This window comes from Filicampus tigris, chromosome 3 (assembly GCF_054856515.1).
Source record: "Filicampus tigris isolate MCC_2025a chromosome 3, RoL_Ftig_1.0, whole genome shotgun sequence".
Lineage (NCBI taxonomy): Eukaryota > Metazoa > Chordata > Actinopteri > Syngnathiformes > Syngnathidae > Filicampus > Filicampus tigris.
In genome coordinates, this window is record NC_141219.1 from 21,698,499 (window position 1) to 21,716,133 (window position 17,635).

Consider the following 17,635-nt stretch of genomic DNA (forward strand, 5'->3'; position numbering starts at 1 on the left):
TGCTATTATTTCGTTCTAAACCCATGAAAACACTGTATTTTAAATGATATGTTTACTGGATTGAATCAAACAATTTGGATATAATGCTTTCCATTCTACAGTCAACACTTTTATGTCAACAAAACCTTTAGTCAACAAAATTATAGGGTTAGTTTGCTACCAGATGTCATCATCTATCAATTTTTGGACAAGGTGTCAATTTCATGTAATAGTCTTACTATCTCGAAAGAGGCATTTAATGAGTTAGGCTACACTCAAATGGAGCAAATGATTGACAACTTCTATTTTGAGAAGGGTTAACCCTAACCCTAACCCAACCATTGTGTACTTTGCATTTCAGGATTACACTACGGCGTTGTCCTTGCTGCTGTGCTGGTAGCCGTGTTGATCTTTGCTCTGCTGGCAGGAGCACTGTGCTTTGCTTACAGAAGAAATGCTGCACATTTTCGGGGGCTCCCTGCACTCGGTAGTGCCTATTACCGACAAACGGGCTCCCAAGCTACCGAGTCTGATGGTAATGTGCTGATCACAGAGCTGGAAGATCACTCAGGATAACGTTAAAGACTGACATTGCCACATTGCTTCGGAACAGTGTTCGGATCGTGGTAGCAAACATTTTATAATTCAGTATTACAAGGACATGTAAGGAAACCATTTGAGCGTTTATTCCATTGGGCCATGAACTAACTCGTAGCTCGTTGTCCTCACTAGTAAAACAATTCAGCACATTAGTAAAATGACTGCGTCTTACTAGTAACGATTTTTCCTCTACAAGTGCCACCTTTGGCCTACTAATATGACCTTAAGCTGGACATAAATAATTTTTTTTTCACGACTAGTACCATTTTTGGCTTATTAATATGAACTTACAGTGCGCTTTATAGATGTATAGAACGCTCAAGGAGCTTTGATAGTCCATTTACTAGAGCGCTTTTTAACCTCACTAGTAGGACAATCTTGGTTTATTAGTAGGGCACCTACATAATACTAGTGAGGCATAAGCACTAGTTTACAACCGCATGCTACTAGTACTACTAGGGACATCATCGAATTCTACTTGTTAACATCAAGCACTTCACTAGTAGTACTAGTTAGTAGCGCACAGATGTCAATTAGAGCACCATTTTGCCTCGCTGGTAACATGTAGTTGTCCTCTTACTACGCCAAAGTTGCCAAAATGTCTTCCAGTAGTGGGAAGAACGTTACTACTAATACCATTGTTTGACGAGTCTGCCCAAGTGGTTCTGCTAGTGTGCTGAATTGTCTTGCTAGTGAGGACAAAGAGCATACTACTGCATGGCCCTTAAACTGAATATCAAGGGTATGGAACAAATGCTTCAATGACTTTCCAGAGACTTGAGCTTCCTGTAGGAAAACAACAACATATTGCCAAAACCCAGGATTCAACCAGGGATCTTGCGATCTCCTAACTGAGCTATTTCCGCTCATGTGAAATTACTTTTCACTAATTCACATGACAAAAGGGAAAACTGATGCCTGGAAATGCAAATGAGGTTGGAAACTGTTTTGAGGGTTAGGGTTGGGTAAGATAAAATACTTAAATGATTGTCGCATTCTTAAAGGAGATTGTTGTAAAAAATAAAATGTTTTGTAATGTACTTTTTTTTACTTTGTACAATTAATCACAGTCCAATGAATGTTTTTGGAACTGCATTTATAATACAGATATTTGGTCAGTACTGCTAGTATTCAGAGCTGGGCATCGTCTATCCGTCACTAAGTTCTCCCCTCGTCGGTGCCGGCCAATCCGCGCCGAGAATTTAATTTTCGCGCAAGTAGACACACCGCTAGTTAAAGAAAAAAATCTGAAATAAAAAGAACAGACACACGTGGTGATCAGTGAAATAAAGTCAATATGGGCCACATGACATTGCGTCTTTGGGACTAAAAAGTATGCAACACTGTTTCATTTTTTTAAATTTTTTTTTATTTTGGCCGCATGTCTGGAGTGTGGCATCTGTGTGTGACGTGGTACCGTTAAAGTCCATTCTCGATGCCGTTTGGCTGACTCTGACTGACCGGGCGGGCCTGAAATATAGACGGGAATTCATAGACGGACTAAAGCATTGAAAATGACCAGCTCTGCTAGTATTAGATGTAAATACATGTTTTGTTTTTGTGTGTTGAGAGCTGTCAAACCTCAAACCTTAGACGGTGATGGAAGGTTGTCGATTCCAAGTATTAATTCAATTTCCTTGATATCCTACTTAATTAAGCTCTTTGTCCTCACTATAAGACACTTCAGCACACGACTAGTAGAATGTCTAGGGTGCACAAGTAGAACTACGAGTAGTGCTTTTCCACTACAGTTGCCAAATTTGACCTACTAGTATGAAACTCAACCACACTTCTAAAGTGCTGTGCTGCACTATAAACACTACCAGGCCCAAATTGCAGATGTGTCACACATGAAGCCACGTGGACCCGAGTAGTAGCACCAAAATGTCTATTTGTAGTTTTGCCTCACTAGTACATAACATGTTGTTGTCCTACTAGGATGCCAAAGTGCTCCTATTAGTGGGGGTAAACAGCTTACTAGTACATAGACCTTAACCTGGAAATCAAGGGTATAGAATAAATGTTCAAATGGATTTATGGAAAGCCATTTGAGTGTTTATTCAGTCTTAAGGATATCTGCCTTAAGGCCTGTGTACCAGTACTAGTATGATCTCTGTCGTCACAAGATATTTACACAGAAGGATAACCAGGGGCAGTATTAGATCAACTGTGTCTTATTTGTAAAACAAAAAGTTACCACCACTGTATGAGATTTCTGTGCACTAGTCGGACAACATTGGCATACTAGTAGAACAACTATGTTACTTGTGAGGCTAAAGTCAGTGTGGGTATTTCGGTGCTACTTATTTAGGTGAGTGATGCATGCCTCCTAGTTGGGCCTACAGTCATGTTGCTCGTACAGTAGTTTATGAGTAATGTTGAATTATGTACTAGTAGGACAAAAGTTGCAATAGTAGTGGAAATAACTTTACTAATAAGACATGTCATTCTACTCTTCCATTGAATTATTCTAGTCATGAGGCTAAAGAGTGTTGTAGGACAGGGACCTTAACCTGGATATCAAGTACAGTATATTGAATAAATGTTCAAAAAACGACTTTCCATATATGATGTCATATAACAGGATGTGTTATTTGTTGCAAAGCAAAAGTTATAAGCTGTAATTTGCACATTTGTGTGTATTCCAATAAATTGAAAGAGGTCTAACAAACAAAGTTTTGCATGATAAAATGATACATGAATGGTGTTTTCATTTGTGGGAACTACTTATCTTTATTCAGTCTCCTGCTCTGTAATGTATTATACACCTTTTATCACACCACAATTATTGCCTGGGAGTTTAAAGGTTACATGATGAAGCAGTAAAATTTTTGTTTTATTTACCTTACGTAGCTGAGGTCAAAGAGAAATCGTTTGGAAAATTGTGATGGCAAAGTGCGGTTATTGTCAATCAGAAGAGAATCCAACAGCAGGATGTTATTAATAATTCATAGCATGAGCTACATCGAAGGAGTAAAACCGCAGCAGCTGCACTTTTCTAAATCAAAAGGACAACATCACTGTGCATGAGTGTATAAGCACCAAATGTTCAAGAAGACATCAGTGCATAGTGTGCTGTTTGTTTTTGTGGTTTATGAGTGGACATTGTGTGTGTTGTTCATAAAAATCGGGAAAGTACACTACTTGAAAGAAACATAAGTGGTATAATGCAGTTGTTCTCAGTCGCTCTGGTACATTTCTTAGAACGGAATTGTAATCTGCAAAACAGGAAGTGCATTTCTCAAAAAGGTTCATAAATTGCTTTGTCATTTTGCCACTATAACAGTGTATGATAGAGGGATGTTCTGATTTAAACTGCTGCTTGGGGTTTTATGCCAAATTCAGCATTCTAAATTGAAAGTTACACCTTTGTGTATGTGCAGGGGTCTCAAACTCCGAAGTTTCCCCACACCTGCAACACACCTGATTCAAATGATCAGATCATCAGCAAGTTCTGCAGGGACCTGATTACGATCCCGATCATTTGAATCAGGTGTGTTGCAGAAGGAAACAGCTAAAACATACAGGAAAGCAGCCCCCGAGGACCGAAGTTTGAGACGCCTGTGTATGTGGAAGATTGATCGCAAGAGACTGGGCAAGATTCACATTTCATCTTTATTTTTTTGCACTGTAATTTGTTGACAAACCATCTCATTGTGATACAGAAATTAAACATAGCACTGCATAGCACAAAGAAAAAACAATTTTAAAAAAATGCCAACGTAGGACAATCTCCTTAGGGAAATTTGTACATGCAACACTAGGAATTACAGTGCAGTCTTCATCAAACTTTTTCATACTGCAATTTTATTTAATTAATTGAAGGTTTTTTGTCACATAAGTTGATTTTAAAATACTACCATCACTATATTTGCTAATATGATAGATAATATAATGTATTCATTTTTCCATTGCAAGTGTTCACACATTTTAATGTTTGTGCTGTTGCTGTATATTATTCAGAAGTGGTAAAAGTACTCAGTCACACTCTGTCTGTACCTAAGTGGAAGTACAGGTACGGGTGTTTTAAAAAAGGTACAACTAGTAGCATCACTGATTCAACTCTAAGGAGTAACAAAAAGTTAAAAAACACACGACACTTTACTGTAAGTTATACAATGCCCAATTTGTTAACTTGGAACAATCGAGAAATAAACCTCACATGAAATAATTTCCCTAGTTATTTCACTTGCACTGAGTGTCTGTACTTATACTTACATAGAATGCACAAACTTATTTCATCTCTGAAATGCAGGGAATAAAATTAAAACAAACAAAAAATGAAAACTAAACATTCAAATGTACAGACACCAAAACGTTGTAAGAAAACTAAATACTCAAATAAAATACAGGTACCTTATCTACTTGAGTACAGCAATAATTAAGTTATTTTGTGTAATGACTTAACATTACGTATTTGAACAAGCATTTTCATTTGAAGTGGTCTCGCTAATGAGCAAGCTACCGGACATTACCTTTATTTTGTAAGATGCGTCGGAAGTTGTACTCCAGCTTACATTTCTAACTTGTTAGACTCTTTGGCGCTTGTGCAATTGACAGCGGGGTGGGCCATCTTTTCACTTTCGCTTTACTCTGAGGGGACTGGCACAACTTTCGTTCACAGCTCAGTATTTCGCGGAAGTCGCAACCTTTATGACTTCGCCAAGAAAAGGATAATCTTGCTGAAAATGTTCCGAACGGCGACACTTTGTTTGTTGTTGTTGTTGTTGTTGGGGACAGCTGTATTGAGGGGGACATGCTCGACTTTGGGTAAGCAGCCGCCTGCAAAACAGACTTTTTACAGTTCATTACCCCATCCAACCCCCCCTCGTAGCAGGGCGAAACTTTCATGTCTGTCGTGCGAACCCCTCGTAAGAGCTTCTTTCACACACAAACCAGGACAATAGCCGCTGCCCTACTGAGCAACAATAACTGCGCAAAAACAAACATTATAAAAGTGCTATAAGTCAGTGTTTGCTTGTTTTACCTTGTCCAAAAAGTTAAATGCTGTTCACTTTGACTCTGATTGAATCACACATTTATCCCGGTTGTTTCGGCCTGCCAAATTAAACAATGTAAATAATACAAACGTCGTGTGTGCTTGTTGGGGGTCTCCCATTTAGGGGCGTGTCCACTGGCTATTTGTCCGAAATCAGTGGAGAGAGCTCCAGAAATAGAAATCGATACGACATCCCGCTAGAATGCATTAGGTCTGAAGCCCAGTGGTATGCCATCAAGGCGAGCAAACTCCATCGTTCTACACTATCAGAATCACTGACCTACATTTATTGCCACTCTCTGTTTACTGTCAAACTAAACATAAAATAAAAAGAATTAGGCCTACTGGATGGATGGATGGATGGATGGATGCTGTTAGAGCTTAGCCTTTTGGTCTGCTACTTTAATGCTAACCATAATAAGAAACGCCATATACATACTAACAAATAGTATTCATGTAACAGTGTTATAACCATTTAAACCAGGGGTGTCCAACCTTTTTGCAGAGAGGGCCAGATTTGGTGAGGTGAGAATGTGTGAGAGCCGATCATTTAGGTTTCAGTTGCTCTAACTTTTCACAGTGTACGTTACCAGTCGCCTTGTCGTGGTTTGCATATTTCATCTGGTAGTGACTCATAATATTGAATTCCTGGATAACAGCCACAATCTTTTAGCAAACTAGGCAGTGTTTTTATATTTCAGGGGAAAAAATCTGCCAATTTCCACTTGCCTTAGAAGCATTTGCCCTATCTTGTCAACTTTTTGTCATTACTACAATCTCTATTTTTAAAATAGGCTGGAAAGGGCCACACAAATGTCATGCAGCGAGGGGTTCACTCCAACATCTAACACAGTTTTGAGAGGGCCGTGTTTGGAGGTACTGTATTTCCGAAAGCACCTAATAGCGTGGCCACGGGCCTGCTGCTATCTGTCAGTCCACAAAATGATTAATTTTATGCCCGAGGCTGCGGGCCGGTGGACATTTGAACACGAGCTGCATTGGGCCCCCGAGCCGGACTTTGGATATACCTTAAACAGAAACAGTGGAGCAACACATGTAGGCAGGGCAAGGCAGCTTTATTTATAAAGGAAAAAATTCATACACAAGGTAACTCAATGTTGCTTCACACAAGCAAAGACATAACACCTAAAAGCATTCACAAACAAGAGTTAACGACATTCAGAAGCAAAGCAGAGAAAACAAAAATAGTTAACCAAAATTATTAAAAGAATGTACATTGACAACATTTAAACACATTAACAGAAAACTTTAAAAACATTTACAACATTTTTAAAGGTAAAAGTAAAGGGGATAAAATAGTTATTATAAAATTACTTAAAAAAAAGATTAGAAGACTTAAGTATCGGAAACAAAAGAACAGCATTTTCAATTTGGATTATAAGCATTTACACTCTGACTTCACTTCTGTTGGCATCTTATTCCATGTGTGTGTAGCCTGACAAATAAATGCAGCTTCATCATGTTTACTTGGAACTCCGGACTCCACTAATTGATTCAAGTCTACAGAGCTCAGATCCCTACTGGGTTTATATTCAATCAGCATTTGTTTGATGTATTCAGGATCCAAACCATCCAGTGGACCAGTAGCAGAATTTACAAATCTATTCTACAGCTGATTCTGAGCCAGTGTAAAGTCTTTATGACTGGAGTAATATGTTCTGATCTCTTTGTTCTGGTCAGAACCCGAGCAGCAGCCTTCTGAATGAGCTGCAGCTTTTTGATGCTCCTTTGAGAGAGTCCAGTAAGAACAATAATTGGGTAAACTGAAAATAAAAGCATGGATAAGTTTCTCCTAGTCTGTTTGGAACATACAACACTTCAGTCGGGATATCGTTTTCATCTAGTAAAAGGCTGTTTTAGTGATTGATTTGTTTTGATTGCTGAAAGTCAGGTCTGAGTCTATCGCCACACTAAGATTTCGGACTTGGTGTTTGGTTTCTAAAGACAGGGGCCCTCTTTTTTTCATTGCTGAAAACAATTACCTCTGTTTTGTTTTGGTTTAACTGAAGGAATGTTTGGTTCATCCAGATGTTAATTTGCTGTAGAGAGTGACACAGCACGTTAATTGAACTGCTGTCATTTGGAGACATTCATAAATATAGTTGTGTGTCATCTGCATAGCCATGATAGTCAATATTGGCGCACTGAAGCATTTGACCCCACCCAAAGGTAACAAATACAGACTGATGACAGAAGTGTCCAAGGACTGACCCTTGATCGACCCCACTGGTCACGGCCATTTGATCAGATTCAAAACTCCCAATGGTCACAAAGTAAGTCCTTTCCTCCAAGTAAGACCTCAACTAATTTTGGACTGTTGCATTTAATCCTACCCAAGTTTCCAGCCTGCTCAACATAATATTATGACCAATTGTATCAAATGCTGCACTGAGATCCAATAAGACTAGCACCGGCACCTTCCCTGCGTCAGAGTTCAATTCAATTTTATCATGTAGTACTTTAATAAGAGCTGTTTATGTACTGTGATGAAGTCGGAAGCCTGATTGGAATTCATCAAAAAGTCATTTTAACTTCAAGAAATTGCTGAGTTGATTAAAAAACGCTTTATCGACAATCTTGGTTAAGACAGATAATATAGCAATACTCACAGGCATGCATTATTTATCATCTGCGAAGAACGACTTCTATTACTGCTGGTTAGTTGTGATGTCTCCTCTGTGTCCAGGTACAGTATATTCTGCCCCCAGGTGTCCAAGGTGCAGACACCAGATAGAGCAGCCTAATGACTCGGGCCCGACCAATTAAGTAGCCGGTCAATTATATGGGACGATATTAGGCCTTTACAAAATAATCAGCCAGAGTTTTGGTGATGAAAACACCAATATAATCTTACTTTCTCATGAAACAGTAAACGTTATTCTGTGTGAATAACGTACTTCTCCATCCCCTCATAAGCCCATTAAGATGCAATGTCTGTAAGATTTTCCATTTTTTTAATGTTGATTTATATTCATTTTTGTTGTAACTTGCTTATAATTAAAAAAACACAGTACAGTAAAATCTACATATTAAAACATTAACAGAGAATGTAAAGAAATAAACTTGTTTTATAGTGTAATTACGCATTTGTGTGTTGTGCCTTAAGGGGGCGTGGTCTGGTGAGTGAGGTATGGATCTGTAGTCCAAAGTAAGTAAGTCAAGGTACCACTGTGTTTGAATATGAGTTTGTTTTCTATTGCAGTGGAAGACGCCTTCAGCATCCAGCACTCCATCACAGGGAACTGTTTATCCGCTCAGGACTCAGGAAGTTTGGGTGTCTCGGCCTGTGACGCAAACAGCACGTCCCACTTGTGGAAGTGGGGCTCGGGTCACCGCCTCTTCCACGTTGCCACCTCCCTCTGTTTGTCGTTGGACGTCCACTCCAAGTTTTTGTCCCTGGTGGACTGCGGCTCAGACATCCTGCTGTGGTGGCGCTGCCTGGATGGCGCTGTGTTCACCGTCTACGAAATGGCCCTGGTGGTCAGCGGAGGCCAGTTAAGAGCCAAACGTGATTCCCGTGACACGTGGGTGAGAGCCGACTCTCAGGACAGCATCTGCCTGAGGCCATATCGCGGTAAGTGATACAGTATGTAACCAAAACTTCAGGAACACGTTCTAGTTATTTAGAATGTTCCCTCACATTGGCCCGATGTCGCAGGTCGCAGTGCGTCCACTCGTGCAAAATGGGACCCTACGCACAGTGCATGATTTACGCGTAGGGAGGGGCATGGCGATGCCTTCTCTGTGTTACTGCTGCCATGAACATCCTTCCATCCACAGAGCAGTGCCAATTTTAAACCAGCATTCTATAGACGTTATTAGCTTCACTCAAACTGCGTATGGCTATTAAACGCCTGTGCTAGTAAATTAGACGCTGTTTATCAATGAGGCTCATTTGCATCAAGGTGGGCAATTTCACCACCAAATATGTGCATATTACGTCATTTAAATACATGCATATACCACCGGCGCACCGAGACGCATTCTGCTTGGCAGCGCACTTAGTGAAGGATTTCAGCATCTTGCACGTACTTTGTGAATTAGATGCTATCTGTTTACTCCATTTTTACCAGTTAGCGCCACGCAAAAAGAGACGCAATACTGGAGTGAATTCAGCCCCCAATTTTTCTTGAATAAATGTCGTGACGACAAGAAAAACTGTTTGGGACAAGTAAAAACTCTCTGGGAAAATGTTTGCAACCTTTTGAGCCCTGTCGAAAACCACAACTTGTTAAGTTTGCAAGCATTCACAAGTATTTGCCACTCAGTGAGATACTGAGCTTTATCTTTTTTCCAGAGCTGTATAGAGCTGGTGTCACTACCCTTATTGAAATTAACTACTTCTCGGGTACTAATTAATGTGAAGGGCTACCCAACAAGCAAAGTAAAAACACGTTTCAATAGCTGATTAACCACATCAATAGCACCCACCCTGCAACTAAGAAAAATGCCACAAAAAGAGGGGATTAAAGTATTGGGAACAAATATCAGATTTTACGTTGTAAATGCAGGTCAATCTTTCTTACAGTTTTGGGGCTTGCTGAAGTGTTGAATTCATGAATCAGATGGTATGAGCTGAAAGAAAGACAAAACAAAACAGGGTGTGTCACTTGACCAAACTGGTTCTTGTACATTTCTAACAGCTTCATTTAGATGTTGATCCTCATTCCTCTTAGTCTGTACTGCTTTTATGCGACATAACAGAAGTTAAAGCAACACTATACAGATTTTCGATCATAATAAAATATTTTCATAACTCTTCTGATGAAACATCGACTGACAAATGGTTGAATGGTACATTTGTCTTGGCCTGAGGGGGTCTGCGTCGCTTTTACTGGCACTAGTCAACTTTGAGGAGGAAACCACAGACCCTGCCACACAAGAAAACAAATGTGCTGACTTGTTTTACGGCATAGGTCACTTCCCCCCCTTTTCTAATTGGTTACAAAGGCTGTAGTCAATTCTCACGTCTACGTGCAATTACTGGTGTCAAGGTAGAAGCTGCAAAACAACCAAAGAAACAAAATGTTTTGTCTGAAGAGACAACAAAAAAAGGGAGTCCACCCGCATAAAAGAACATTGGATCAAGGATCAACATTGGCCCGGCTTTCACATGCTGGCGTGTATGACTGACGCTGCATTGGCTCTATTCTTGGTGGACTATTAAGTAGCTTTCCGTGCTCAAATCAAAATGATAATGCTAAAGTTTAGCAATCTTAAATTTGCATGCTAGCAATAAAATAGCCATCAGCTTGATAGTTTGCTCTTCCACACTGACACAACCAACCACGCAACAAACTCGAGTACTGTATAAAGGAAAAACAATGTGATGACTGCAAACTGCAAATAGACAGTTTGAGTAAAATATGTAGGAAACTACTGTGAAAAAACAGCAATGTTTCCCCCAGAAAAAAACTTGCTTGGTGGTAGAGAAGCCGACCGGCGTCATAATATTTCATTTTCGTCAGTGTGTAGCTGCAACGGGCCACACATCCGACCACGCTGCGTACAAGTGTACAGTATTTACATTAGTGCTAATGGTCAATTTCATGTGACCAAATAAAACAGATGATTAAAAATATCACTTATCATAGCTGCACTTCAACGAGCTCTGGCCGTTTGTATTCCAACAAGTATAAATCATGACAGTAACAACACAGTGCAGTATCATAGCGTTTGCTGTCCACCCATCCATTTTCTGAACTACCTATCCTCACCAGGGTCGCAAGCGTGCAATAAAGTCGTCGTTAGTTAGCACATCTCGGCAGCCCCGCTTTTGTTTATGTTGCCCAGATTCGACTACCGACGACCAATCACAGTGAGCAATTGTGATGTCATTTTCAGTCAACAGAAGACAAAATGGCCGCCCCCAGAAATGGCTTAAAAACGAGTGCATTTTGCTGCTTAACTTAAATTCCACAAACGCAAAATTAATATAATATAATACAATCAAATTTGATTTAAAAATACCCCAATCATTATTTACAAACAAACATCTGAAGAGCGGAGACCAATCCACATTTAGCAGCTTTTGATTAAGATCCACCCCGCTGCCGAATTTCAAGGATCTTCTTCTAACTGAATGATGAATTATGATGACCTATCCCTAACCTATTAACCTTTTGTGTGCAAAATATTACAGAGTGGTCGCCAAGTCCGAGATCCAGAACCCCACTGTTAGAAATTTTAGATTTGTCTGTCACTAACACCAAATCAATTGTTGCACTAGATGAATCAGTTATCCTAGTAGGTTATTTTATTAACTGAGTGAGGTTAAAGTCAGAACAGAAATTTAGGAGTGCCTTGAACATGAAATAATCTTTGTCAGAAACATATCTCATATTCATAACATAACATATTCATATCTCCCAATAAACAGACTTTCCCCGGTAACAAACTCATCAGACCTATAAAATACCTCCTCTAAATGAGAGTAAAAATCCCTTTGCTCGGGGGGTCTACAACAGACACCTACTAACATGAGTAGCTATGAGTAGATGAAGCAATACAATGTGAAGAAACGAATGAATAGTACCGGTTATACTTTCCATGAGAGACTGAACTGTATATTTGCGCAAATTATCAGGTTGGTTTTTAAAGCGGAAGTCAACCCAAACACATTTTTTTTACAGAATATGTTCCCAGCAGGCCCACTAGTTGAAACACGACATTCTGATTAATATTGCGTTTGTGGAATATAAGGTAAGCAGAAAAATCCACCCACTTTCACTACTACATAATTGCCATTCATCCTTGACACAACCACTGGAAACAGAAATGCAATTCAGTCCAACTGCAGATGAGCGAGAGTTTAGGATTTCATGACACTATGCGTTGCGCTGGCTGCGCTGGCGCTCATGGGAAATGTAGTGACTTCGGACAAAACACTACCGCTCTTGTCATATGGCGCCGCCATAATCAACGAAAACTGTAACCTGAAAAGTGTTGCTTTAAGTGGGTCAAATTCCTATTAGGAAGTGATGATGTCTCATCTCAATCCGAACAAGATTTTGGCTTCATACTCAATCGTCCATGTTCTTAAGTGAGTGAAAGTTTAGTTGGACTCGCCAATGGACGACCGTTTAAAATTTGAGTCGGACCGACCTATAGACGGGTACTATTGCCCACCCCCTCGGGAAAAAAAGGCAAATGATGGACGACAGAAGGGTAATGGACGCTCAATTTTTGGTAAAATGCCCAGCTCTGATAAGGACTAAATCTTCAAGTGTCCTTGGGTCCATTGAAAGGTGTTGTTTACAGTATACTGGAAATATAATACAGTGATACATGGACGTCCGAGTGCGCCAATTTAAGTTTTTCAAGTTACAAGTAACCGCTTGGTCTTTTTTTCCCCTTTTTTTTTAGATTAAATTGCAAGCTAGAATCAGATACCCTAATGCTCGAGGGAAGTAGAAAAAAAAAGAACGTCAACACACAAATACTACAGTGTGTGTATTTGATACTATAGCCCTCATCAGACTTGATAAAGGTTTATTCCTTTACATACTGTTTTATTTATGAAGCCCTTTGACACTCTTTTGGGGGGCTATACAAATAAATTTGACTTGACCTTTGACTTGATTTGATTATGGGTTCATATGAATGTATTACAATACAGTACTGTTTTTCTTTACGGATTAATTAATGTAATTTTACTTCATTTCAGTGAGCAACATTGGTTTGATATACGGTGTGAGGAAAAATAAAGGTCCCATGGTATAAATTTACAATAGTAATATTGGCAGACCCTCTTGTGAGGCTAATCTTACAGTAATGTTCAAATTATCGACTTTAAATTGTATCTTGTGATTTCCTCCCTTGCTGGTGTTCTTTACTGATATTTCATCAACATAACGTGTGTTGCTGCCTTATCTTACCAACACACAGGTGTGTGTGGGCGGGGGGTTTACACCAGAAATGTTAGGCTAGGTTCACATCGCAGGTCTTAATGCTCAATTTGGATTTTTTTTGAAAAAAATCAGTTTTATTTTGTGTAAGCGTTCATATTACATTATAAATGCGACCTCGTTCTGTCTCGTGTTGTGAACACATATGTCTCCAAAGTGACCCACATGCGTAGACGAAGAGACAAATGTCACTCACGACATAGTGTTTACAGAAGTAAATGTGGTCCAGGCATTTCTACAGTGAAGCGATTTGGAAATACAGTAATTGGGGGAAATGAGGCTTTTCTATCTCATTTTATGGAAAAGTCATTAAAGGTGAGGTCACGTCCTAACCCTGCGTAAAAAATGAATCAATCTGAACCATGGCTGAATTACCACTATCACATAAATGTCCACTTTATGCTTCATGTTATATGTGACCTGGCGGTTCAGACTGCGGCCGCAGTGCAAAAAATATGATAAGTATCCGATCTAGGACCACATATGAAAGGGGCCCAGGTCGCATTTGGAAAAAATCGGAATTGAGCCGTTCAGACTGTCATTAAAAGATAAGATACAGGTTGCATTTAGGCAAAAAAAATCCGGTCTGTTTCGCATTTGCCTGCTGTGTGATCCTAGCCTTAGACTTCTTTAATTTCATGGTGGATTATTCTAGATTCAAAACTTTCAGTGTTTTCCATTTGACATTCTTTTTTTCACCATTGTCGCAGATCTTTGATTTTCCATGTGCACCTATTTTTTTATTCATGCAGTCATTCACACCACCAATGGAAACTCTGCCGGCGCTCCCTGTGAGTTCCCCTTCAAGTACAATGGAAGCTGGCATCACGGATGCCTCCCAGATTCTGAATTGCCAGGACTCTCCTGGTGCTCAACTTCCACCGACTACGATCAAGACAGAAAAAAGGGGATCTGTCTAAAACCTGGTATGTTTAAAGAAAAAACTTTAAACGATTAGAGTCTGATTTACTAGATCTCAAACAGCCAGCGCTAAATTGGGTGTTCACTCAAAGCTGTTGGTGGGCATGTTGCACGTGATGTACTAAGATTCTGATGGAGACCGCCCTATTTAAATTAATTGTTTTAAACTTTAGTTAGTTATGATTGTTTTCACTATGAAAAGTTTCCGAGAGCTCTGCAAGTGCCGAATGAAGTTGGAAATGATACAAGTGGAAGTGTTGGTGGGAGACGTAAATGAAACTTGGATACAGTTTTTCACCACGACGTTTGACTCATTTTGAATTCCACCCAGTTTGCACATTCAACGAATGTGTCTGCTTATGATTGCATTACATAAGTCAAGTTCCACAACAGCAAGTATTGTTTGTGAAGCCAGCGCTTGCATAAAAGCCATGTTTTATTTGATTTAACTCATTTAGAGTGCATGGGATTTGGACGCATTTTCTGGCGCAGCACACCCGAAAAACTGCCTGGGAGAGTACAGCACCAATTGCCACAGTGCACTAAAATGACCCAGATGCAAGGAAATGCAAAATTGAAAAGAGTTTTCTGATAGGGAATATAGTAAGGCATGACTCCTTCTTGTGAGTGTCTCCAAGTTAGCCACTATATCAATCTGAAGCTCCAAAATTACATTGTTGAAAAATAGATGACATGTCTTGTTTTGTTTTGTTTCTGGCATTTCAAATGTGTTTGTACATACTTTTCGCCGCAATAACTGCAGTCATCGTTTTACCTGCCTTTCAGACGGTATATTTGAAGACACGGAATCAGCTCACATTGCGTGTGCTAGATTAATCTGTTTGCATCTACTACACAGTATTTTGCGTGCTTAGGTTGAAACGAGCAAAATGAATTGCACTATTAATTTGCCCGTTTGGTAGACGTAATCCTGGTTGTGCCCAGTTATTAGATCACCTTCTACATTTGTTTGCTGCCGTTTTTTTGTGCTCACAAAAATTTAGTAAATCGGACCCTTAGGGTTAGTGTTATACAAAAAACAAATAGTCAACTGTCTCACTGACTTTTCAGAGAAGGGTTGCCAGACTCTTTTTCACGGGCCGGAGGGGAACTCCTGCTATGAGTTTGTTCCCAACGCTGCCGTGACCTGGCAGCAAGCGCTAGATTCCTGTCGGAGCCAAGGAGCGGATTTGCTCAGTGTGTCTAGCCCGGATGATCTCCACTCCGTCACACGTAAGAATCACACCATGGAGAACAACTTACGCAGATGTCATATAATGATACAAATAATACGTAACAGAGATTGGGACTCGAGTCATTGCAACTTGCACTCAAGTCAACTGGATGTTTTGATTACTTTTATTGACAAAACACTACAAGACTCCAGATTCAAGATGGACTTTTGTGGAAAGCCGAGTGAGCATTTATTTTATATCCTTGATGTCTATCTTTAAGTCCATCTAGTTTGTTTCTACTAGTTTGCTCTTTGTCCTCACTATCAAGATTGAGTTAAATGCGGTGCACTAGTAGAATGACTAACGAGTGACTACTGGTGCCACTTTTGGTCAAATTGTACGCAACTTGCTAGCATGCCAAAGTTTGTCCTACTAGTGTGAAGAAATGTCAAACAGTAGTGAAAAGCTGTAGTGCAACAAATATCACTAGTAATGTTGTTCTACTAGTGCTCCCTAGTCCCTCTCCAGTATGCTGAATTCCATAAAGCCGTTAGAGCATTTATTCGATCTTAATATCCATCTTAAGGTCCATATACTACTACTCTTCACCAGTAGGACACCAACTACATGTTACTAGTGAAGCAAAGCTGCACACTAATTGACTACTGTGCGCTACTAGTTTTACTAGTAATTACAGTTGCCGTACTAGTGAGCATAAATGTTATACGTTAGTGGGAAAATTTTTACAATAAGACAGTTATTCTAATCGTGTCTTTTAGTTGTTTCACTAGCACCAAGGAAATAGAATAAATGCTCAAACAGCTTTCCATAGACATGGGAGTTAAAGACGCGGGACTTGATTTTGAGACATGATGAAATGTTATACATACAGTATATAGCGGTTTAATAAATTGGCCAATAACATCATGATCTGACCTTATTGTTCGCTTCCTGAAAACCAGACTGCATTAGTAAGGCAAATTGAAGATTCAAGACTTGAGACCAACACACGTGTGACTTGACTCCATCTCTGATACACAATCAGCCATGTTGTAACCTTTGGCTGCGTCCTTCCGCCCGCATGTTGTCAGCACTGCTTTTTATTGATTGCAACTGACCACTCTTACTTTCTATCCTGTGGTGTATGCTTGGTTCAGTTTTAGACGGCCTCAACGTGATGCCTGAGAGAATGTGGATAGGCCTCCATCAGTTAGACGCATCTCAGGGCTGGCAGTGGTCAGACGGCTCCCCGCTCTCAATCCTGCGCTGGGAAGCAGGTGATGCTGCTTGGTATCCTCATTTTCTTTGATGGGATTAAGGTTGCAACAGGGTTGCACCCTATTTTTTCCAGAAAGTTTCCAGTCATTTCTGTGTGGAGTTAAATTTTGGGAATTTTGGAAATACTCTAAATTGGAAACTTAGGTATATTCAGTATTTACTATTGAAAAATCAGTCATTGAACACGATATTTCAATATTTTAAGATGTTACCTTACTGCAAGGAACAATTGATTGTTTTGTGTGTGTGTGTTTTATCTCTAGCGCATGCCCTACTGTACCCATGGTCAGAGCAATTAGCTTGTTGATGTCATTTCTGCTGAGTCATATAGCTGACTTTTTTTTCTTCATCTTGGTGGCTAAAAAGGTTCAGTAACAAGTTGGCATGTATTTAAGAGACTCAACTTCAGACCATAATACTTATTTCAAATGTTGCCCATCAAAGTGAATTATTGTAAAGTATATGCAATAATATCAAAAAGTAAACCAAAACATACTTAATTTGCAAGACCTAAAAAAAAATCGAATACTCTATTTAATTAGAAACCAAACATGCAACTTGATGTAATCTGGCTCTCTATAAACATTCGGTGTGGGTTGTTGGTGTCACAATGCGGCTACTGGCTTGAGTTGTAAAGAAGTTCATTGTGCCTGCTTGCTGAAAACCGTTGCATTGGGGGGAGTTACTCTTGCTGAATAAGCCCATTAATTGCGATGAATAGAAGTCTTCTAGTTATTGTAACATGGTATAGCTCT

At 39.6% G+C, this 17,635-nt stretch overlaps 2 protein-coding genes across 5 annotated transcripts in view; both read left to right on the forward strand.

Annotated features, from left to right (window-relative positions):
• Positions 1–3,275, forward strand: part of pla2r1 (phospholipase A2 receptor 1) — a 33,690-nt gene extending 30,415 nt beyond the window's left edge. For all 3 annotated transcript variants that reach the window (XM_086026765.1, XM_086026766.1, XM_086026767.1), the window contains one exon: positions 341–3,275. In XM_086026765.1, coding sequence (XP_085882891.1) covers positions 341–555 — 215 coding nt within the window. In that variant the 3' untranslated portion in view covers positions 556–3,275. The remainder of the gene's footprint in view (positions 1–340) is intronic.
• Positions 3,276–5,152: 1,877 nt separating this feature from the next.
• Positions 5,153–17,635, forward strand: part of ly75 (lymphocyte antigen 75) — a 40,554-nt gene continuing 28,071 nt past the window's right edge. The window contains exons 1-5 of one of the 2 annotated variants that reach the window (XM_086024972.1): positions 5,153–5,349; positions 8,802–9,173; positions 14,259–14,432; positions 15,499–15,660; positions 16,760–16,879. In XM_086024972.1, coding sequence (XP_085881098.1) covers positions 5,268–5,349; positions 8,802–9,173; positions 14,259–14,432; positions 15,499–15,660; positions 16,760–16,879 — 910 coding nt within the window. In that variant the 5' untranslated portion in view covers positions 5,153–5,267. The remainder of the gene's footprint in view (positions 5,350–8,801; positions 9,174–14,258; positions 14,433–15,498; positions 15,661–16,759; positions 16,880–17,635) is intronic. The other variant, XM_086024970.1, reaches the window with a different exon arrangement.